This window comes from Salmo salar, chromosome ssa18 (assembly GCF_905237065.1).
Source record: "Salmo salar chromosome ssa18, Ssal_v3.1, whole genome shotgun sequence".
NCBI classification, from domain to species: Eukaryota; Metazoa; Chordata; class Actinopteri; order Salmoniformes; family Salmonidae; genus Salmo; species Salmo salar.
The window spans coordinates 64,121,770-64,145,756 of record NC_059459.1 but is presented as its reverse complement, the minus strand read 5'-3'; the positions used below and the strand labels follow the sequence as shown (position 1 = coordinate 64,145,756).

Genomic DNA, 23,987 nt, shown 5'->3' with positions numbered 1-23,987 from the left:
ACACTATATATATCCAGAAGTATGTGGACACCACTTGAAATGAGTGGATTATGTTATTTCAGCCACAACCATTGCTGACAGGTGCATAAAATCGAGCACACCGCCATGCAATCTCCATAGACAAACATTGGCATTAGAATGACCTTACTGACTTTCAACATGACATCATCATAGGATCCGATCCCATTTTTCCAACAAGTCAGTTCTGCTCTGCTAGAGCTGCCCCGGACAACTGTACATGCTGTTAGGGTGAAGGGGAAACGTCTAGGAGCAACAACGGTTCATCAGCGAAGTGGTAGGCCACACAAGCTCACAGAATGGCACCGTCGAGTGCTGACGCACGTAGCGCGTAAAAATCGTCTGTCTTCGGTTGCAACACTGACTACCAAGTTCCAAACTCTCTGGACGCAACGTAAGCACCAGAACTGTTCATCGGGAGCTTCACAAAATCAGTTTCCATGGCCAAGCAGCCGCACACAAGCCTAAAATTACCATGAGCAATGCCAAGCGTCGGCTGGAGTGGTGTAAAGCTCGCCACCATTGGACTCTGGAGCAGTGGAAATGCATTCTCTGGAATTATGAATCACGCTTCACCATCTGGCAGTCCGATGGATGAATCTCGGTTTGGCAGATGCCAGGAGAATGATACCTGCCCTAATGCATAGTGCCAACTGTAAAGTTTGGTGGAGGAGGAATAATGGTCTGGGGCTGTTTTTCATGGTTTGGGCTAGGCCCCTTAGTTCCAGTGAATGGAAATCTTAACGCTACAGCATACAGTTACATTCTAGATGATTCTGTGCTTCCAACTTTGTAGCGACTGTTTGGGGAGGACCCTTTTCTGTTTCAGCATGACAATGCCACCATGCACAAAGTGAGGTTAATTCAGAAATGGTTTGCCAAGATCGGTGTGGAAAAACTTGACTGGCCTGCACAGAACCCAGACCTCAACCCCATCGAACACCTTTGGGATGAATTGGGACGCAGACTGTGAGACAGGCCTAATCACCCAACATCAGTGCCCGACCTCACTAATGTTCTAGTGGCTGAATGGAAGCAAGTCCCCGCAGCAATGTTCCAAAATCTAGTGGAATGCCTTCCCAGAAGAGTATAGGCTGTTATAGCAGCAAAGGGGGGACCAACTCCTATCAATACCCATGATTTTGGAATGAGATGTTCAACGAGCAGGTGTCCAACTACTTTTGGTCATGTAGTGTATATTCCTTGTCATCAAATACACAATGACATAGAGTTATTCTGTAGAATAGGCTATTTTGACAGAATAGCCACAAATATTTACACCTATCTACTGGTATAATGGGCTGCTCACATTAGACCCTGTGGTATATGGTACTTGCACTCTACACCTAAATATATAGTTCCATTGATAGACAATCTATTTTTGGCCATGATACACACAAACACTCATTGAAGGTTGAGAGTGCGATCCAGAGGTATAACCACTAGAAAAGAAACATAATCAAACGGAACGAAACTGGGAGGGACCTACCTGAATTAGTCCAATAGAAACTCTTATTTTCGTTGCAAACACGCAACTGTTTGCAACGGTTTGGACTAATGACTATACCCCAGGTCACGTATAGCCTGCGGGTAGCACCTTGCCCTATACAACAGAGCCACCTTGTGGACACTTGGATTAGTTCAGTCCATCGGTATATTCTAATAGCCTACAGTTCTTCCTTGCCTGCAACAAGTTGATTCAGCTCGGTATTTTGATTTGGGCAATGAAGCAAATATAGTGTGACTAATGTTTTAACAGTTACTTAGTGGCTTTTGAGAGTGCATCCAAGTTGTGGGCTGAGGCTTTGCATTCGTGCGAGCGTCTGGCACACGACGGGTGCACTGCACTGAAATCTCTTTCCTGGAGAAGAAAAGCTCATGAGAAAGTGTGCAAGATCATACGTGGTCTATGCCAGAAATGACCCCCGGGAAGGCTGCAAAGGCAAGGGGAAGACAAGGAAGTTGACTCAACGAATCAAGTGGCAGAAGGATGCAATCCTAGTGGATGTAAAATACATATTTCGTTGCACCCTGGCTGCATATTACTCAACATTGCGCATTTGAATACGACCTGCAAGCCAGACAGTCCACGATATTTCGTCTGATTAAATGCATTGATTAAAGCAACATGAATGGCTATTTAATTGTTGATTTGAAACCCATGGAATGATTTAATCTTTCACATGACTTTAACTTATCAATAGGGCTGTTGAGATCTCATTTGTTACTGCGGGCAATAACACTTGCGCGACTTGTCGAAAATGTGAGCATTTGCATTTGATTTCACCAAGAAGGGAAACATGTGTCGCTGGAATGAAGTTAACATGAACACTTCGAATAGTCTGCAATGATAGCCGGGGAATGTGGAACGACCATGCATCGAATTCTGCAGAGGAGAAAAGTGCGCAAACTTCGCTTCGTCTGGGTATTCATGGCCATGGTGGCTCTGTCGCTCGCCGCCTGCAGCGCACTATTTACGGCGTGGACCTGGAGACAGACGCTGGACCTGTCCCAGTCCGTTAAAACTCTGCAAGACCGATTGGAGCAAGTAAGTAGCCATGCTATGTCATTATTATACTTTTGTTCAATTTTAGGAAGTAAATGTGCATTCCATGCTTTCCACACTATCATCGGTTATTTAAGTGATAATGCTCAAGAAGCCGGTGTTTGGAGAATATATTGTCACGGGTGTTGTTAGGCCAACATGTGTAATACATGTATATTACACATTCGGATTTTGTAGCAACGCTAACGTAGCATGTGTGCATCAATTCGTCTTGGTCTTGCCATTGTAAATTACGCACGCTCCCACTCTGTAGGCCTACTCCAAGTTATTATTTCCATAATAACAATTTGAAGCAGTTGAAGCGACTGTTACACAACTTCTTTGTCTCTGCTGACCGGTGGTTACGGGAACCCCCGTGGGGGCTATGGAAAATGCAAAGCCACATTTTAAATTCCCCCCTCCTCTACGCCCAAGCTTTGTGGCGTTAAATTGTACACAAATAGCGGGTCACTTCTCTGCTGGTGACCTGCGCATTCTGGGGACTGCTCTAGAGGCAGTTTTATTGCGTACAAATAAGTGTGCTCAAGCCGTGGAGTTATTGCTTATAGTTTCTCTGCCAAGTTTAATCGTTCTACTGCCAGTTGTGTTCCAATTTTAGCCCAATTTACTGGAATCCCTTGACTTCTTGGCTCGAGCGCGCATTATAGCCAACTGACTTTGCACTGAACTGAAACATTTAACTGCGTAAAACAGAGTAGACCTTACTGTGGTTAAGCGATTTGCAACATGTAAAGCCTACTAATTGCAGGTAGGCTAGGCTACCACAGGTGGTAGAATTCTGCAGGTGAAAGTATTGCTTTCAAATGCATAGCACACTTATTTCTATACATCATTGTAATGCACCCTGCACTGGACTTTTAACACATGTGGCTGATCTTTTCATTCATTCGAAACTCATCCTTATTAATAATACATTATGCATGTGCATCCTCAAATAGTCTACTTATGCACTCAATATCACTCATGGTGTGTCTGACAGTACTACCAGTGACCTGACTCAGCCATCTGTTCATGCTTTTTGCAAGCAGTCAATGAGCTGGCCTGGGACAGTTCAAGTCCCCAATAAATGTAACCTCTAGTCCAGGCAGACCTCCTGAGTACATCTAAACCACCCCATAGGCTGCACGCACAGACACACTAGCTGTATATTGAAACCTACTTCCTCCTCTTTGGCATATATATATATATGGCAAGCCCCAGTACTTCATAAAGTACGAGTTCACTTTGCTAGCTTGACAGATTTTAGCACAGCGGTTTTTTTTTCTTCCTGCTTCTCAGTCTCAGCAGGGAAGTTAAGAAAGGGAGTTAAGAAATGTGAGGAATGCGGGCACTAAAAACACGCATTAGTTGTCACAACCGGTTTAGGCGGAAGTGGTTGACCTATTCTAAGCCTTGGCGTTACAGCGTGATACTGCCAGATACTGGAAGACTATTTATTTTTGTGGTTTTGCTGAAATCTTTTGTCTGTGTAAATTTGCAGCGGGAGCCAATTTGAAGACTCGATGGTCTCTCTGACGGTTCCATTCTCTCTCTCTCTTTCGCTTTCTTGATTTCTCTCTCTCTGCCTGTCTTTCTCTTTATTTATCTCGCTCTCTCTCCCTCTGTCTCGCTCTCTCTGTGCAACAGGTGAACACTCAGCGTAAGGCCATTGTCCAACTCATCATGGAGAAGAGAGAGTTGCTGGTGGGGCAAAGGGTGAAAAGAGATGGTACATGCCTGTGTGTGTACGTGTGTGCTGGCGTGTCTGCATGCTGATGTATGTGTGTGTGTGTGTGTGTGTGTGTGTGTGTGTGTGTGTGTGTGTGTGTGTGTGTGTGTGTGTGTGTGTGTGTGTGTGTGTGTGTGTGTGTGTGTGTGTGTGTGTGAGACTGTTTGTGCATGGAAGCAAAAAAAGGATCCAAATAGCACTACACCTCAATTACACTCTACTACAGACAATGCCTCTTTCTCTGCATCCCCATCATCATACATGCAATACATACGTAATCAACAATAACCAAACAGATAAGATAGATCTCATCGATGGTGCTCTGCTCTGTGTTTTTGCGGAGCTGGAGCAGCATTTAACTACAGCGACCAGACCAGGGGAATCTTGGCTCTGCATGGCACCTTGGTTAGGCCCTGTGGTCACTTGCTGCCCGCTGCTAAAAGTCGACACAGGAAACAGTAGGCAGCTGGATGACTGATGCAGAAATTACAGGTCTGCTCTGGACTGACGAGAACCTGGAGAAACCATCTGGCAAGAGGAGGGAGACAACGTTGCACGCTTCAGGGACTTAAAATTATTTTGCTCCTGACGAGACTGACAACAGCTATGATTTGGCGATTATTTTATGATTAAGCAGTCATATATAGGCTAGGTATAGTCCCACTGTAGCTCAGTTGGTAGAGCATGGCGCTTGCAACGCCAGGGTTGTGGGTTCGATTCCCACGGGGGGCCAGTATGTAAAAATGTAATAAAAATGTATGCACTCTACTGTAAGTCGCTCTGGATAAGAGCGTCTGCTAAATGACTTAAATGTAATGTAAATGTAGGTAGTGCACATGTCATCTCTAAATAGTGTGTGTCATGAAATAATGCTGAGGATGGCCGATAGTAAACTTGGGTCAATTTGTTAGGAGTACTACTCAAGACTTAAAGACGTCCTCCAGTGATTTAGGAACTTTTCCTGTTGAGTATAAATACAGTATAATATAGTAAATGCAGTAAAGTACACACACTAAAGGGTAAAAAAAAAAATGTTTTGAGCAAAATACAGTTTTTTAGACAAAACTGAAAACTTCAAGAAGTAGTAGGACATTCAAGGAGTTGGTCTGATGTGAAGTTGTGATGTCATCCGCTTCCCCCTTGCTTGAGGAACAATAGAGGAGCAATAAAGTGATAAATGGCTTAAATTCCCAAGCCCCCCAGTGTTCAATGTTTGCTGTTTTTCCCCCAACATAACTGATCCTATAGTGAATACCTTCTGTGAGTGAGTGAGTGTAAAGTCCAGTTCAGATACAACAGCCGACATGAGAATAGACAAAATACATTTAGAATTTTGTGTTGTACCACAGCTGATTAAAAGACAGGTCATTCAGATCAAGAAGACAAGACATGCAGTTGAGACCATTTCCACAGTAACCGTGCCTCTTTACAATGACTTGTTAAAACTATGAAACAAATTGGAGACTTGTTGTACCAAGGTGTTGTAGCAAACAAGTGTCATGAGATACATGCACCAAAAACATGGTACACTTTTGTTACTTGTCAGATAAATATCAGCAAGCTAGGCTAGCTATGTGCAGCAAAATAGCTAGCTAGCTCTCTGCTTGTTTAGCTAGCTAGCTGCTTCGCTGAACACAGAACATTAGCGCACTGTTCTCTGATTGGCTAAATGGATCCTTCCATTCTCAAGACTTTAGCTAAAGATTTGACATGTTGAATCTTGGAAACTCCAGCCGACGACATGAGACGTCCTAAAACTAGACAGTTAGGATTAAACCAACTTAGATCTAAAACTCTATAAGACCGTCACGTTGCGTATCGTCTAATGTAGTTGAAATGGGCTTAAGGCCTGGAATCACTCTCTGCAGGCCTGATACTGGCGCTAAAACAAACCTCTGAAGAACAAAAAGGCCTGTCTTACCCCTCGCTCTTCCTCTTACCCCCTCTTATCCCCCAGTTTTCAAGATAGATTTGTATTTATTGTATTTATTTGAACGGTGGCCATGGCTGTTGCTCTTGCCTGTTTTTCCTGACAGGGCCGTTACAATTAATTTGGGTCAAAGAACAGCCAAAGACCTCTCTCTATCTCTCTTTTGCTCTATCTTTCACCCTCTCTCTCTCCATCCCCCTTCCCTCTCTCTCTAACTCTCCCTCAGCTGTCTTCTGTCTCTCTCTCTTGCGTTCTCTCTCCTTCTGTGTGCCTCTCTTTCTATCGTCCCCCTCTGTGTGCCTCTCTTTCCCTCCATCGATCTCTTTCTTTCTCTCTCCCTCTCTCTTTGTCCCCCTCCATCTATCTCTTGCCCTCTCCTCCCTTTCTTACCCTGTTCTCTCATTCTCTATGTTTCTGTCTTACTCTACTCCAGCTGGCACAGAAAGTAGTGAGAACAGACAGAGAGAAAAGTAGACTACACTTACTGAGAACAAGAAGTAAAAATGACAGATATCAGAACAGAGCAGGAGAAGAGAAATGAAATCCTTCTCCATCTGTTAGAGCTGGTTGAGTATTCAGGTGGTGGATAAACAACCGTAAATTAATACATTATGGTCACCACGACACACACCACAGCTGTGACCAATGATATTATCTCCTCTACTTGGAACAAAAAAACTAAAACATCCCTCTGAATTGTTTTCTTCTGTCGTATTAACTCATATTCTTTCTTCCTTCCCTCTGCAAGGGGGAACTGGGAAAGGGAAGAGTGGAAATGGAAAGAAAGTGGCTTCTCAGTTTGAGAGTAAGTGACTTGGCAGATCCTCATTAAAGGTTGCATCCGAAATAGCACCCTATTCCCTATGGGCCCTGGTCAAAAGTAGTGCACTATATAAGGTTTAGGGTGCCATTTCAAACACACCCACAGTGTTATAATGTAGCATCTGTTGAAGTGGTTTCAATTGGACACCAAAATACGATTACAGTTATAAAATCTTAATGACCCTTTTCCCTCTCTCTTTCCGCTAGTAACCAAAGAGTCTGTTCAGAAAGGTAAGCTTTATGAACGTAGATCAAATCAAATCACATTTTATTTGTCACATGCACCGAATACCTTACAGTGAAATGCTTACTTACAAGCCCTTAACTAACAACGCAGTTTTAAGAAAATACTTTTTTTTGTAACAGATAAGAATAACAAATAATTAAAGATCAGCAGTAAATAACAATAGCGGGGCTATATACAGTGGGTACCTGTGGCTCAGTTGGTAGAGCATGGTGTTTGCAACGCCAGCATGGTGTGTGCAACACCAGGGTTTAGGGTTCGATTCCCATGAGGGGCCAGTACAAAAAATGTATGAAATGTATGCATTCACTACTGTAAGTCGCTCTGGATAAGAGCGTCTGCTAAATTACTAAAATGTACCTGTACAGAGTCAATGTGTGGGGGCACCGGTGTCAAGGTAATTGAGGTAATATGTACATGTAGGTAGAGTTATTAAATTGACTATGCATAGATAATAACAGAGAGTAGTAGCAGCATAGAAGGGGGGGTAGCCATTTCATGACCTGTTCAGGAGTCTTATGGCTTGGGGGTAGAAGCTGTTTAGGAGCCTCTTGGACTTTGACTTGGCGCTCCGGTACCGCTTGCCGTGCAGTCGCAGAGAGAACAGCCTATGACTAGGGTGGCTGGAGTCTTCAAACAATTTTTAGGGCCTTCCTCTGACACCGCCTGGTATAGCGGTCCTGGATGGCAGGAAGCTTGGCCCCGGTGATGTACTGAGCCGTATGCACTACCCTCTGTAGTGCCTTGCGGTCAGAGGCCGAGCAGTTGCCATACCAGGCAGTGATGCAACCCATCAGGATGCTCTCGATGGTGCAGCTGCAAAACCTTTTGAGGATGACAATTATTATAGAAAAGGGTCTTCAGGGTTTCTGGAATTGGTTTCGTATTCGTAAGATCACTGCCCCCATGACAATGATACAAACTGTACAAAATTCACCCTACACACACAAACCTACAGTATAAATAAAGAGAAAATAATATACTGCTATATTTATGTCAATGGGTGCAATGGTTCCCCCCCCTCAACATGTGTGTATTTCAGTGGGAGCTGATGGCTTGATAAAAGGATGGACGGACTCGGAGCAGTTGAATATGAGCAAAGCGGTGAAGTACAACACAGACAGAGGCACCTTCACAGTGGAGAGAGCTGGAGTCTACTTTCTCTACTGTCAGGTGAGCCTCTGGAAGTTGTAGTCCTGTGCCACCTGTCATCCAAAAGTACCCCTGTCAAACAACACAGGCTCAATCAAACCCCGATTGGTCTGCTCTTTTCTTCTACTTCTTCTCCATCTCTCTCTCTCCCTCCATCCCTCCCACAGGTGTTGTTCAATGAGAATCAGTCTCAGCTGGTGAAGTTGGAAGTGGCGGTGGTGAAGAGCGGCCAGCCGCTGAAGAAGCTGCAGTGCATGGAGGGCTATGGGACTACGCCTGCATCCGGATCCCACCAGTTCCACTTTCTCAAACCCTGCCAGGTGTCTGGCCTGCTGCGACTAGAGAAGGGGGCGGAGCTACAGGCCATCACAGGCGCCGGCTTCAGCCTCCACACCACGGGGAAGCACTACTTCAGCCTCTTCAAGGTCAACTGAGTTGCCGGAGAGGATGGAAATATTGGAAGGATGGAGGGGGCGGAACATTTTTTGAAGGAAGCTTTTTGTCCTACTCCGACCTGTATTAATGAGACACACCAACGTGACATTCCTCATTTGTTTTATTGTGAAATCTGGACCAATGATCTGGAGCATTGGAATAACTATGGATCATGTTCGCTACAGACACTCTGTATCAGAGGAGGCTGGTGGGAAGAGCTATATGAGGACTGGCTCATTGTCATGGCTGGAATGGAATAAATGGAACCGAGTCGAACGTGGTTTCCATATGTTTGATACCGTTCCTTTTATTTCCTTCCAGCCATTGCAATGAGCCTGTCCTCCTATAGCTCCCCCCACCAGCCTCCTCTGCTCTGTATGATACTTCTTCAAAGACAGAAGCTGTAAGGAAGACTATAAAGGGATACTTATGCACTTCTAGACTCTCCTAGCGATTCTACCCCTGCTTTTTTAAGGAAAACTCATGGAATGTTGTCTGGATCAGTTGATGGTGCTCTTCTGGGGTGAAACTCATCCTCCTGACTCTTAGTTCACCGTGACTTCGCCTGAGCATAGCAGGGAACTGACCCATGATGCACCTCTCTGAGGCGCTAAGCTGGTGGACTACTGAATGAGAAGGATTCTGAGTAATGAGCTGGATGGATACGTTGAACTATGAGTCTCTCATCCATTGTAATCCTTGCCCATGTTATCTCAGCAGTTGGGTTGTACATGTCTTTCACACACAGGACTGTATAAAAAAAAAACTATCCTATGATCTTACCAACTTCTCTCAGTTTAGACACTCTTTAAGACTATGCATCTCAATCTTTTAAACTGAATCTCTTAACATTATAGGCCTATCATATATCATTTTAGATACAAATATTCAATATGTTCTGTCGAATCACATTGCAATATGTTACATGATTGTCAGTTTCAGACTGTACATCGAAGCACTAGGGCCGGGATTCATTCCAAGACGCGTTATAGAGCAACACTCTAAACAGCCGACAATGAGTCTTTTAAAGACATTTTCCCCAAAATTCACGAAGATCGCATCCACAGTAATCGCTGCGCATGTTGGCTCAAGAGCAAATTACCGTAATTTCCGGACTATTAAGCGCACCTGAATATAAGCCGCACCCACTGAATTAAAAAATATATATTATTTTGAACATAAATAAGCCGCACATGTCTATAAGTCGCAGGTGCCTACCGGTACATTGAAACAAATGAACTTTACACAGGCTTTAACGAAACACGGCTTGTAACAAAAATAAATAGGCTTTAACGAAACACGGCTTGTAACAAAAATAAATAGGCTTCAATGAAACACGGCTTATAACAACAACAAAAAAAATTGCAGTAAGTTTTAGTTGTCTTTTTGCACTGAGTCAATTCCTCACGCTGCTGTTTCCAACGTCTTATCATCGACTCATTAAGACCAAGCTCCCGTGCAGCAGCTCTATTTCCTTTTCCAACAGCCAGATCAATCGCCTTTAACTTGAAAGCTGCATCATATGCATTTCTCCGTGTCTTTGCCATGATGAGGGTGACAAAATGACTACCGTAATCAGAATGATGGGAAGTTTGAGAGCGCTCGATTTAATCTAAACGGTAAACAAAAAAGTTGTTTGACCTTAACCCATTCGGCAATTTCATTGGTCTAATGAAAGCTTCATGCCGCCAAAAAACTGAGCACGTCACAGAATGTTTTTTGGAGAAAAAAAATTTGAAAGCCGGAAAAATCCATATATTAGCCGCGTCATTGTTTAAGCCGCGAGGTTCAAAGCCTGGGAAAAAAAGTTGCGGCTTATAGTCCGGAATTTACGGTACCTTCAAAAGTCCATTATAGTGAGCTGTGCTATGAGACACATTGGATTGAATCCCGGCGTAGATGTGTAAATAAGGCTTAGCCTGTCGAGATACAGTATATCATGGTGGAAATATAAATGATTTTGTATATTGTAATCACAATACTTGTACTCATTCCAAGCTCTCTTACGTGCCATTTGCAGCAATATGTTTTGAACACAGACAGTACAAACAGAGTATTTCTAGTAGGTGGTTTGGTTTAATGGTTTAACACTCCTACTCTGGTTTATAAGTAGTGTGTGGGTGACCACATTGGCTTCTCCTCAGCAATTTACACAGATACACACAAATACACCACAATGCAAAAGTCACATAATTCTGGTTTTCAGTTCAAAACAGTCCTAATTTCTCATCATTAGATGGAAAGTACCTCATTTGTAAAAAGAGGTCTATTTGTGAGTCAAACCCGTAGGTCAAGGTTGAAGAACCAGTGAGGGGATATTGTGTGTGCACGTGTTTGCGAAATTATGTCTGCAATGCTGGTTGTTGTTCTAAACTCACTTCCCAAAAGTCAAATAATTCTGGTTTCCAGCTCAAAAGAGCTGTAGTTTGTCATCATTAGATCACAAGTGGAAAGTGTGTTATTGTGTTGTAGACATATTTCCTGTCTGATTTCCTAATCCTTCTCCGCTTCCCTTTTGCACCTCACATTTACCCCGTTTTGCATCTAACATTTCCCTTTCAGAACCCATGAACACACACACACACACACACACACACACACACACACACACACACACACACACACACACACACACACACACACACACACACACAGCTCTCACTTCCTGAATCCAACCCGAACCAAATAGCTGAACGCTTTTGAGGAATCAAATTCCTAACACTTCACTCCCTCAATTCCTATTTTTTTTAAATGTCAAAGTTTATTGCCAACTTAAAAAGACTTATTTGGCACAAAGAGGCCTGTCTGTGAGAAGTCAAAAAAAGTAGGTCAAGGTTGAAGAACCAGCAAGGGGATATTGTGTGTGTACCTGTCTGCGAAATGATGTGTGCAATGCTGGTTGTTGTTCTAAACTCACTTCCCATAAAATGGTAAACCTTTTTTAACCCTTTTAATATCTCCTTGTGTTCGCTTTCAACTCAGGCCAGGGACGACTACTGCTCTATGATACAATATGACAAACAAAAAATAGAAAATCTTCTTACCCCTCCGTTATTCTCCAGCTTCCCCCAATGACATCACTGTATTGCTAAATAGAATGTGTGGAACGCTGCACTATTCTGGTTCTTTAATCATGACTCACATACTACTGTGTATTGAGTCGTCACCACCTGTGATTCATACTTCTGTAGCTCAAGGTCTGGAGTCAGTACAACACAGTGCAGACAGACTGGGATGACCTCTTGTGAGGGCTAGAGGAGGCGATTCAGCAGCCCGATGTGCGCGTGTTTTCCTGTGTTGCTATTCAAGCATCCATCCACGAATCACATCATTTTGTTGAATTTAATTTGATTTTATTACAAACAAAACTCCAAATAAAAAGAGATGCATTATTATTGACATGTTTAACTGCCACTCATCGTTTTATCGATCGGCACCACCACAACGTACACAGTGACACGAAATATCGAGGAATTAAAAACAAAACACAAAATCTGAAAAAAGAACAAGAAAAGAGAGAGGAAGTGCCTGATTTGACAGTGTCCATTTTAGTTAAGGGGTTGCAAAACACTTCCTACGAAACATAATCAGTGAAATGTAGTTTAGACTCTTCACTTGGAACACCAGTGTGGAGTATTCAGGGTTTTAAGGAAATACATGAACTTTTTCTACTTTAATTATTTGAAATATGTCCAGGGAACTAACTAAAAGTGGTCTATTTCAACTAGCATGTAAAGAGTTTACATCTCCCGATTAATTCAGACTTAACAGACTTAATTCAGACTTAACTTCTTTACACTTATTTCAGCTACGTTATGTTTAAGGCTGTTTGTGGATACAGTATATAAAGTTGACTTGATTCTACTAACAGTCTCTGAGTTTCCAGAGAATAATGAATTGATGTACTTTAACTGATGTTAAGCTAGTACACTGTTTAATTTTGTCTTAACACATTTAGGGTTACATATGTAGTATCTTATATAGGTTATTTGCAAGCCCCGAATCTAGAATGAAAGCAAGAAATGTATTTTATCTTTTTCCGAAGTTACCTCAACCTCTTCGCTTTTCTTTATGTTCCGACTATAAGACGTCTGATATAAGAGGTGCATTTGTGCACCAAAACGTACGATTTTATTGTTTTCTCAATCTCTCATTTGGTAGAAGCTCTTTTTTTCAATAGCAACAGCAAAGACAACAGCAACGTCGACAACAACAATAATAATCATGGTCGCAGTAAGTTAACGAGTAAAAACACAAGAGAACACGAATGAGCCAAGTTTAAATATGCAAAGAATATCACAGAATTCGTAGAAAGAAGGAGAAACTCAAAAAAACTAACAAGAAAGAAATGATTGATCGAGAGGAGGAGGAGGAGGATGAAGAGAAAGGGAGATATAGTGCATTCGGAAAGTATTCAGACCCCTTGACTTTTTCCATTTTTTTTCCCATTACAGCCTTATTCTAAGATGGATTAAATAAAACAATTTCCTCAGCAATCTACACACAATTCCCCATAATGACATGAATGAGAAAACAGGTTTTTAGAATTTTTCGCAAATTATTTAAAACCAAAAAACAGAAATACTTTATTTACATAAGTATTCAGGCCCTTTGCTATGACACTCGAAATTGAGCTCAGGTGTTTCCATTGATCATCCTTGAGATGTTTCTACAACTTGATTGGAGTTCACCTGTGGTAAATTCATTCGAATGGACATGATTTGGAAAGGCACATACCTGTCTATATAAGGTCCCACTGTTGACAGAGCATGTCAGAGCAAAAACCAAGCCATGAGGTCGCAGGAATTGTCTGTAGAGCTCCGAGACAGGATTGTGTCGAGGCACAAACTGGGGTGAAGGTTCACCTTCCAACAGGACAACGACCCTAAGCACACAACCAAGACAACGCAGGAGTGGCTTCATGACAAGTCTCTGAATGTCCTTGAGTGGCCCAGCCAGAGCCCGGACTTGAACCCGATCTAACATCTTTGGAGAGACCTGAAAATACCTGTGCAGCAACGCTCCCCATCCAACCTGACAGAGCTTGAAAGGATCTGCAGAGAAGAATGGGAGAAACTCCCCAAATACAGTGCCAAGCTTGTAGCGTCATACCCAAGAAGACTCGAGGGTGTAATTGCTGCCTAAGGTGCTTCAACAAAGTACTGAGTAAAGGGTCTGAAAACTTATGTAAATGTGATATTTCTGTTTTTTTATTTTTTATAAATTAGCAAACATTTTTAAAAAATATATATTTTTTGCTCTGTCATTATGGGGTATTGTGTGTAGATTGATGAGGTAAAAAACAATTTAATCAATTTTAGAATAAGGCTGTAACCTAACAAAATGTGGAAAAAGTCAAGGGGTCTGAATACTTTCAGAAGCTTTACGTAGGGGGTCAAAGAGCAAGGGGAGACGACTGTAGTTGAGGGTGGTCAACACTGTATGACTTGCCTATGAAAGGTTATGACCAGTTCTATGAGTGAGGCCTATCCTGAACAAGCACTGGGACCTCCCATCCCAATCAAAACCAAAGATATAAACTGTGTACTCTGGTCTGTAAGAACATCCTCTGGCATACCAGCTATAACTCATACAGTCAACATAATACTAAGTTGGGTTGGACTGACTGACATTTCAGTATTTCTACATGTACAATCAGGTCAACATGAAAGGGAAATGGGCTGAGAGTTTCCTGACAAGTTTACAGCCCCGAGTCCTGTAATACTTCACTCAATCAATTCTCCAATGGGGCGATTGATGAATGGTTTTCGGCAAGCTTCGGAGATAAAACCAGCACTAGAAGAAATACTGTAGGCACAGCTTGCATGATAACGCCATTTTTGGTGAGTTTTAGCACAGCATGCTTCTCAGGACGAATGGCAGGAATGGTGTCAAGAGCAAAATCTTCACAATGTTATATCATGCAGTTTCATGTCACTGGTGCGACCCCTGGGGGGGGGGGGTCAAAGGTCAAGGGTCAGGTTTGGTAGCAGTTATTAGTTCTAGGTATTGGGGGGGGGTCTGTGAGCGATGCTAGGATAGAGAGGGAGGTTCTAGATTACAGAACCATACTGTTCTGGAGGGGAGATATTATATGAGTAGGCTGCTTGTGAGGAGTATTGGTTGGTTTGAGGCAGACAACAAGCGATTGAGCAGGTGAGTATGTAGGTGACAGCATGGACCACAAGTGTGTGTGTGTATTCATAGGGAGTGTCAGTCTGTGGAGTGTGGATACTGTACTGTGTGTGTTGTGTGTTGGTGTGTGTATGTTCATGTGTGTGTGTGTGTGTGTGTCTGCGGAGTGTGGATACTGTACTGCATGTGTTATGTCTTGGTGTGTGTGTGTGTTCGTGTGTGTGTGTACGCTCGTGTGTGTGTGTGTGTGTGTATATGTTTATGTGTGTGTATATGTTGATGTGTGTGTGTGTGTGTGTGTGTGTGTGTGTGTGTGTGTGTGTATATATATATGTTGACGTGTGTGTGTGCGGTCAGTGAGTGATGTTGTTCAGTCGTCGATACAGATGACCTCTCCACGGCGCTGGTCTCTCCTGCTCAGGAGCTGCTCTGCTTCCCTCTCCTTCTTCACTGACACAGGAGGACCGTTCAACACTGTAGGGGGAAGAGAACACACACATGAGCACACACACACACAGCATATAAACTGAGTGTACAAAACAGGAACACCTGCTCTTTCCATGACAGACTGACCAGGTGAATCCAGGTGAAAGCTGTGATCCCTTATTGATGTCACCTGTTAAATCCACTTCAATCAGTGTAGATGAAGGGGAAGAGACAGGTTAAAAAAGGATTTTTAAGCCTTGAGACAACTGAGACATGGACTGTGTATGGGTACCATTCAGAGCGTGAATGGACAAGATAAAAGAGTTAAGTATCTTTGAACAGGTTATGGTAGTAGGTGCCAGGCGCACAGGTTTGAGTGTTTGATTTCCGACTTAAAATGTTTCTCCATTCCATGATTGACAGAGGTTAAGGCATGTTGTACTGAATCAAACTGCAACGCTGCTGGGTTTTTCACACTCAACAGCTTCCCGTGTGTATCAAGAATGGTCCACCAGCCAACTTGACACAACTGTGGGAAGCATTGGAGTCAACATGGACCAGCTTCCCTGTGGAACTCTTTCGTTACCTTGTAGAGTCCATGCCCAGACCAATTGAGCCTGTTCTGAAGGCAAAAGGGGTGCAACTCAATATTAGGAAGGTGTTCCTAATGATTTGTACACTCAGTGTACATGCATACGGTATACTCAGAAACAATTGGACAAACACACGTGCAAACACACACACACACACACACACACACACAGAACACATCAAACCCTGCACTTTGTTTGATGTCCGACTTAAAATGTTTCTCCATTCCATGATGAACAGAGGTCAGGGCATGTTGTGCTGAATCAAAGCCCTGTCCTCCACAAGAATGATCACAATGTCACACTCTATCACTCTCTTAATCCTTATCCTGGACACTCAGCATCAGGAACGTGGGAAAGAGAAAAAAAATCGAGATAGAGGGAGTGAGAGAGAGGGAGAGAGAGAGAGGGAGAGAGAGACAGCACGTACAACACTGATAAACAGAATGATACACACCATTTGCTTCCGAGCACGTATAACCTTTTTAATGAGCGAACTGGCATATACATTCAGGATATCAGAAACCACAGCTGAAGTCGGAGGTTCACATACACCTCAGCCAAATACATTTAAACTCAGCTTTTTCACAATTCCTGACATTTAATCCTAGTAGAAATTCCCTGTCTTAGGTCAGATAGGATCGCCACTTTATTTTAAGAATGTGAAATGTCAGAATACTAGAGAATTATTTATTTCAGCTTTTATTTATTTCATCACATTCCCAGTGGGTCTGAAGTTTACATATACTCAATTAGTATTTGGTAGCATTGCCTTTAAATTGTTTAACCTGGGTCAAACGTTTCAGGTAGCCTTCCACAAGCTTCCTACAATAAGTTGGGTGAATTTTGGCCCCTTCCTCCTGACAGAGCTGGTGTAACTGAGTCAGGTTTGTAAGCCTCCTTGCTCGAACACGCTTTTTCACTTCTGCCCACAAATGTTCTATAGGATTGAGGTCAGGGCTTTGTGATGGCCACTCCAATACCTTGACTTTGTTGTCCTTAAGCCATTTTGCCACAACTTTGGAAGTATGCTTGGGGTCATTGTCCATTTGGAAGACCCATTTGCGACCAAGCTTTAACTTCCTGACTGATCTCTTGAGATGTTGCTTCAATATATCCACATAATTTCCCGTCCTCATAATGCCATCTATTTTGTGAAGTGCACCAGTCCCTCCTGCAGCAAAGCACCCCCACAACATGATGCTGCCACCCCCGTGCTTCATGGTTGGGATGGTGTTCTTCAGCTTGCAAGCGTCTCCCTTTTTCCTCCAAACATACCAATGATCATTATGGCCAAACAGTTCTATTGTTGTTTTATCAGACCAGAGGACATTTCTCCAAAAAGTACGATCTTTGTCCCCATGTGCAGTTGCAAACCGAAGTCTGGCTTTTTTATGGCGGTTTTGGAGCAGTGGCTTCTTTCTTGCTGAGCAGCCTTTCAGGTTATGTCGATATAGGACTCGTTTTACTGTGGATATAGATACTTTTGTACCTGTTTCCTCCAGCATCTTCACAAGGTCCTTTGCTGTTGTTCTGGGATTGATTTGCACTTTTCGCACCAAAGTATGTTCATCTCTAGGAGACAGAACGTGTCTCCTTCCTGAGCTGTATGATGGCTGCGTGGTCCCATGGTGTTTATACTTATGTACTATTGTTTGTACAGATGAACGTGGTACCTTCAGGCGTTTGGAAATTGCTCCCAAGGATGAACCAGACTTGTGGAGGTCTGATTTCTTTTGATTTTCCAATGATGTCAAGCAAAGAGGCACTGAGTGTGAAGGTAGGCCTTGAAATACATCCACAGGTACACCTCCAATTGACTCAAATTATGTCAATTAGCCTATCAGAAGCTTCTAAAGCCATGACATCATTTTCTGGAATTTTCCAAGCTGTTTAAAGGCACAGTCAACTTAGTGTATGTAAACTTCTAACCCACTGGAATTGTCATACAGTGAATTATAAGTGAAATAATCTGTCTGTAAACAATTGTTGGAAAAATGACTTGTGTCATGCACAAAGTAGATGTCCTAACCGACTTGCCAAAACTGTAGTTTGTTAACAAGAAATTTGTGGAGTGGTTGAAAAACAAGTTTTAATGACTCCAGCCTAAGTGTATGTAAACTTATGACTTCAACTGTATGTGTAATGGTAAGAATAATAAAACAAAACCGAACATAAAAACAGCTTATATAGTAGATGTTTAATGGGGGTCTGCTTGAGGAATATGGGGCTGGCATACACTTACAAACACAGTTGCAAAAGACACGCATACACACAAACACATACACTACACCAATAGGTAGTGGAACACCACAAATCCAGAGGAAGGACCGTGTTGAAGCTTCCACCTTGCCAAGTAGGTCTGTAGCCTCAACCCAACACGTGTGACTCAGAGCAGACTAGAATCTACTAAACTGAGGTATATAAAGTCTGCTGCTACTGTCCCTTCACCTCCATCCAACATGCTCACTGCGGGGACACCACAAAAAACACACATGTACTCGTACACACACACACTGCTTGTCATTAGTTAGCGCGGGAAACCTACAACAAGATATACATCCATTTCCCTTTAGATTCACTGTCATAGTTCTAAACGGATGGTAGTCGTGACCTCAAACTCACTCCTGGAGGCTAAACTCTCCTGGAGGTGGTGGTCTATCACAAACAGACCTAGGCCTGTCTGCATTGGCTGGAATGGTCTCTGGCCCCGGAGAGGCATACATTGTCATAACACCCGCTGTCGAGATCAAAGCACTGATAGCGTACTGTAGGAGAGCAATGGGTGTGATGATAATGATAACTACCGCTGCTGTGGCTGTAGCTGCTGTACGTCCAGCCGGAGAGAGACAGGGGGGGGGGTACAGGGACACCGTATGGCATGTGGCCCAGTGGAGGCCAATGGAAGGGAAGGAAGGCAGACGGACTACTTCACTTAGAGCTGTGTGACTGTGTGTGTGAGTTCAAATCTGATAACGAATAATACAAATAAAGCTGGAAAGTTGGAGAACGAGGAGGGGGGGGAGTGAGAGAGAGAGGCGAAGAGAGAAGGAAACAGAGGGAGAGACAGGGAGATGAGAGATGTAACAATTTAGGGAATAAAAGAGAGAAAGAGATGAAGAAAGACAGAGGGAGGTAGAGAAGGAGAGAGAGAGAGAACGAGAATGTGAGTGAGGGGAATGTAACGGAATACTTGTGCTGTTACAAGATAAAGGTTTTCATATCATATACTTCACTCGAAACCTATCCACACATCTCTCTCTCCCTCCCTCCTCCCCCTTTCTCATTTTCTCCCTCTCCTCCTTCTGTCTCTCTCTCTCTGACTCCAAAGTCAGCCTGTTCACCAATCCAGCACTTTCACAACTTCACTCCCCCTCCTTCTCTCTCTTTTTCCTCTCTCCTCCTCCTCGGGAGTGTAGTCTAATCCCTTGTTCATTCTGTTCTACCTGTGTTTCCTTTGTTCAAGCGGCTGTTTCTGGCCTATCAGAGAGAATGAGAGAGAGTGAGAGGGGGGGGAGAAGAAGAGAAAGGAGAGAAGGCGAGAGAGTGTTCTGTCCTGCTTGTCTAAACAGACACTGCGCTGGTGCATCTATCATTCACCTCAGAGAGAAATGAAAACCATGAACAGAGGAGGGGGAGAAGACCTGGCAACACAAATGAGCGCAGGCAGCAGAGGTTTTGGAGTTCACAGGGATTTATAGTTGTCCATTTAGGACGAGAGCAGTCTTGGAGAGAGACTTGCAGCTCCACTTAGGATAACATACAAGAATATCCACAATTACACTGTCAGAGATGTGTGATGTATGGATTTGTGTGTGTGTGTGTGTGTGTGTGTGTGTGTGTATGTGTGCATGCCCATGCATTTTCGTGTGTGTGTGTGTGTGTGTGTGTGTGTGTGTGTGTGTGTGTGTGTGTGTATTCACATATACAGTGCATTCTCAAAGTATTCAGACCCCTTCACTTTTTCCACATTTTGTTACGTTACAGCCTTATTCTAAAATGTATTTAATATGTTTTTTTTAAGCAATCTACACACAATACCTCATAATGACAAGGAAAAAACAGGTTTTTAGAAATGTTTGCAAATTTATATATATATATATATATATATACATATATACACTTATCAAAAAAATAAAGGGAACACTTAAACAACACAATGTAACTCCAAGTCAATCACACTTCTGTGAAATCAAACTGTCCACTTAGGAAGCAACACTGATTGACAATAAATTTCACATGCTGTTGTGCAAATGGCATAGACAACAGGTGGAAATGATAGGCAATTAGCAAGACACCCCCAATAAAGGAGTGGTTCTGCAGGTGGGGACCACAGACCACTTCTCAGTTCCTATGCTTCCTGGCTGATGTTTTGGTCACTTTTGAATGCTGGCGGTGCTTTCACTCTAGTGGTAGCATGAGACAGAGTCTACAACCCAAACAAGTGGCTCAGGTAGTGCAGCTCATCCAGGATGGCACATCAATGTGAGCTGTGGCAAGAAGGTTTGCTGTGTCTGTCAGCGTAGTGTCCAGAGCATGGAGGCGCTACCAGGAGACAGGCCAGTACACCAGGAGATGTGGAGGAGGCCGTAGGAGGGCAACAACCCAGCAGCAGGACCGCTACCTCCGCCTTTGTGCAAGGAGGAGCAGGAGAAGCACTGCCAGAGCCCTGCAAAATGACCTCCAGCAGGCCACAAATGTGCATGTGTCTGCTCAAACGGTCAGAAACAGACTCCATGAGGGTGGTATGAGGGCCCGACGTCCACAGGTGGGGGTTGTGCTTACAGCTCAACACCGTGCAGGATGTTTGGCATTTGCCAGAGAACACCAAGATTGGCAAATTCGCCACTGGTGCCCTGTGCTCTTCACAGATGAAAGCAGGTTCACACTGAGCACGTGACAGACGTGACAGAGTCTGGAGACGCCGTGGAGAACGTTCTGCTGCCTGCAACATCCTCCAGCATGACCGGTTTGGCAGTGGGTCAGTCATGGTGTGGGGTTGCATTTCTTTGGGGGGCCGCACAGCCCTCCATGTGCTCGCCAGAGGTAGCCTGACTGCCATTAGGTACCGAGATGAGATCCTCAGACCCCTTGTGAGATCATATGCTGGTGCGGTTGGCCCTGGGTTCCTCCTAATGCAAGACAATGCTGGACCTCATGTGGCTGGAGTGTGTCAGCAGTTCCTGCAAGTGGAAGGCATTGATGCTATGGACTGGCCCGCCCATTCCCCAGACCTGAATCTAATTGAGCACATCTGGGACATCATGTCTCGCTCCATCCACCAACACCACGTTGCACCACAGACTGTCCAGGAGTTGGCGGATGCTTTAGTCCAGGTCTGGGAGGAGATCCCTCAGGAGACCATCCGCCACCTCATCAGGAGCATGCCCAGGTGTTGTAGGGAGGTCATACAGACACATGGAGGCCACACACACTACTGAGCCTCATTTTGACTTGTTTTAAGGACATTACGTCAAAGTTGGATCAGCCTGTAGTGTGGTTTTCCACTTTAATTTTGAGTGTGACTCCAAATCCAGACCTCCATGGGTTGATAAATTGGATTTCCATTGATTATTTTTGTGTGATTTTGTTGTCAGCACATTCAACTATGTAAAGAAAAAAGTATTTAATAAGATTATTTCTTTCATTCAGATCTAGGATGTGTTGTTTAAGTGTTCCCTTTATTTTTTTGAGCAGTATATATATATAAAAACACAGAAATACCTTATTTACATAAGTATTCAGACCCTTTGCTATGAGACTTGAAATTGAGCTCAGGTGCATCCTGTTTCCATTGATCATCCTTGAGATGTTTCCACAACTTGATTGAAGTCTACCTGTGGTAAATTCAATTGATTGGACATGATTTGGAAAGGCACACACCTGTCTATATAAGGTCCCACAGTTGACAGAGCATGTCAGAGCCGTAGAGCTCCGAGACAGGATTGTGTGAAGGCACAGATCTGGAGAAGGGTACCAAAACATTTCTGCAGCATTGGAGGTCCCCAAAAACATGGTGGCCTCCATACATACAGAACTTTGGAACCCCCAAGACTCTTCCTAGAGCTGGCCACCCGGCCAAACTGAGCAATCGGGGGAGAAGGGCCATGGTCAGGGAGGTGACCAAGAATTTGATAGTCACTCTGACAGAGCTCTAGAGTTCCTCTGTGGAGACGGGAGAACCTTCCAGAAGGACAACCATCTCTGCAGCACTCCACCAATCAGGTCTTTATGGTAGAGTGGGCAGACAGAAGCCACTCCTCAGTAAAAGGCTCATGACAGGCCACTTGGAGTTTGCCAAAAGGCACCTAAAGGACTCTCAGACCATGAGAAACAAGATTCTCTGGTCTGATGAAACCAAGACTGAACTCTTTGGCCTGAATGACAGGCGTCACGTCTGGAGGAAACACTCCCCATCCAACCTGACAGAGTTTGAGAGGATCTGCAGAGAAGAATGGGAGAAACTCCCCAAATACAGGCGTGCCAAGCTTGTAGCATCATACCCAAGAAGACTGGAGGCTGTAATCGCTGCCAAAGGGGCTTCAACAAAGTACTGAGTAAAGGGTCTGAACACTTATGTAAATGTGATATTTCTGTTTTTTTATTTTTTATAAATTAGCAAACATTTTTTAAAAATATATATTTTTTGCTCTGTCATTATGGGGTATTGTGTGTAGATTGATGAGGTAAAAAACAATTTAATCAATTTTAGAATAAGGCTGTAACATAACAAAATGTAGAAAAATTCAAGGGGTCTGAATACTTTCAGAAGGCACTGTATGTGTATTTGTGTTTGTGCACAGGCATGTCCTATATAATATCACTTTCCCTTCTTCAGATCCAACCTAATCTCTTTGTAATGTCACTCCATTAAGGAATTTGGGTCGACAAGTCGAGCCACGCTTTGTGCTTTGAGGTACAGGAAACGCCAGCTCAGAACTTTTTCACACAGACACACTTCATGACACTACACTCTTCGAACAAAAGGTGCTATCTAGAACCTAAAAGGGTTCTTCGGCTGTCCCCATAGGAGAACCCTTTGAAGAACCCTTGTTGGTTCCAGGTAGAACCCTTTTGGTTCCAGGTAAAATATATTTTGGGTTCCATGTAGAACCCAATAGCCTCGCTATTGTTATTTTACAGCTGCTCTATAATTATTATTATAATTTTTTTTTTTTTTTTTTACTCATCTATTTTTTACTTAACACTTATTTTTCTCAAAAACTGCATTGTTGGTTAAGGGCTTGTAAGTGAGCATTTCCCTGTAAGGTCTACACCTGTTGTATTCGGTGCATGTGACAAATACAATTTGATTTGATTTGATTCCCACAGAGGGTTCTACATGGAACCCAAAAGGGTTCTACCTGAAACCAAAAAGGTTCTCCTTTGGGGACAGCCAAAGAACCCTTGTGGATCCCTTTTTTCTAAGAGTGTACACTACATCCTCATCCCGATACCAGACCCCCTATTGCCCCTGTTTCCTTCTTACATCCATCAAGATAAAGTGACCTCATATAAAGGTGCTACAGTAAGTATGATTGGTCAATACAGTACAAAGATTACATGTCTCTACACCAAGCTCTCTTCCCATTGGGCGCTGTCCTCTCAACATCTCATGCTGATTGGTTCATTACAACGACAACAATATAAGAACAGGAAGTTGTTTTTGTCTCTACATCTATGCTCCTTTACGGTTGGTCGGGGGTGGAATGCCGAGGGGTGACAGAGTTCAGGGAAAGGAGTGTGTAATATTTAGAAGTCATTCATTTCTCCTGCTCTGATGGTTGAAATGAGAAACTCCAGGATGGTCCACTTTGGCTTGCATTTGCATCCAAGTGTCTTGTATTGAACAGAGGAGGGTGGCTACGGAAAGAGACAGTAGTCTTAATAGGTTTATAGGTCCTGTTGTGTGTGAGGTCTGTGGTGTTTGGGAGTGTGCGTGTATGTGTGAGAGAGAAAGA

General features: G+C 43.3%; 2 protein-coding genes across 3 annotated transcripts in view; one reads left to right on the top strand and one right to left on the bottom strand.

The window, feature by feature from the left end:
* The first annotated feature begins 1,742 nt into the window (after positions 1 to 1,742).
* Positions 1,743 to 10,161, top strand: tnfsf12 (TNF superfamily member 12). 2 transcript variants are annotated; one of them, XR_006760485.1, is made up of 7 exons: positions 1,743 to 2,566; positions 4,211 to 4,292; positions 6,971 to 7,027; positions 7,252 to 7,275; positions 8,331 to 8,461; positions 8,608 to 9,057; positions 9,235 to 10,158. XR_006760485.1 is itself a non-coding variant. In XM_014155959.2 (6 exons), the coding sequence occupies exons 1-6, from the start codon at positions 2,366 to 2,368 to the stop codon at positions 8,872 to 8,874; spliced, it is 762 nt and encodes a 253-aa protein (XP_014011434.1). In that variant the 5' UTR covers positions 1,743 to 2,365; the 3' UTR covers positions 8,875 to 10,161. The 2 variants fall into 2 exon arrangements, 1 of the variants encoding a protein (XP_014011434.1); XM_014155959.2 differs by having other exon boundaries at positions 8,608 to 10,161.
* A 3,939-nt stretch (positions 10,162 to 14,100) lies between these two features.
* The window catches only part of chd3 (chromodomain helicase DNA binding protein 3), a 62,391-nt gene continuing 52,504 nt past the window's right edge, over positions 14,101 to 23,987 (bottom strand). Inside the window, exon 39 of the mRNA XM_014155954.2 lies at positions 14,101 to 15,484. Within this exon, the coding sequence (XP_014011429.1) occupies positions 15,381 to 15,484 (104 nt within the window). The 3' untranslated portion in view covers positions 14,101 to 15,380. The remainder of the gene's footprint in view (positions 15,485 to 23,987) is intronic.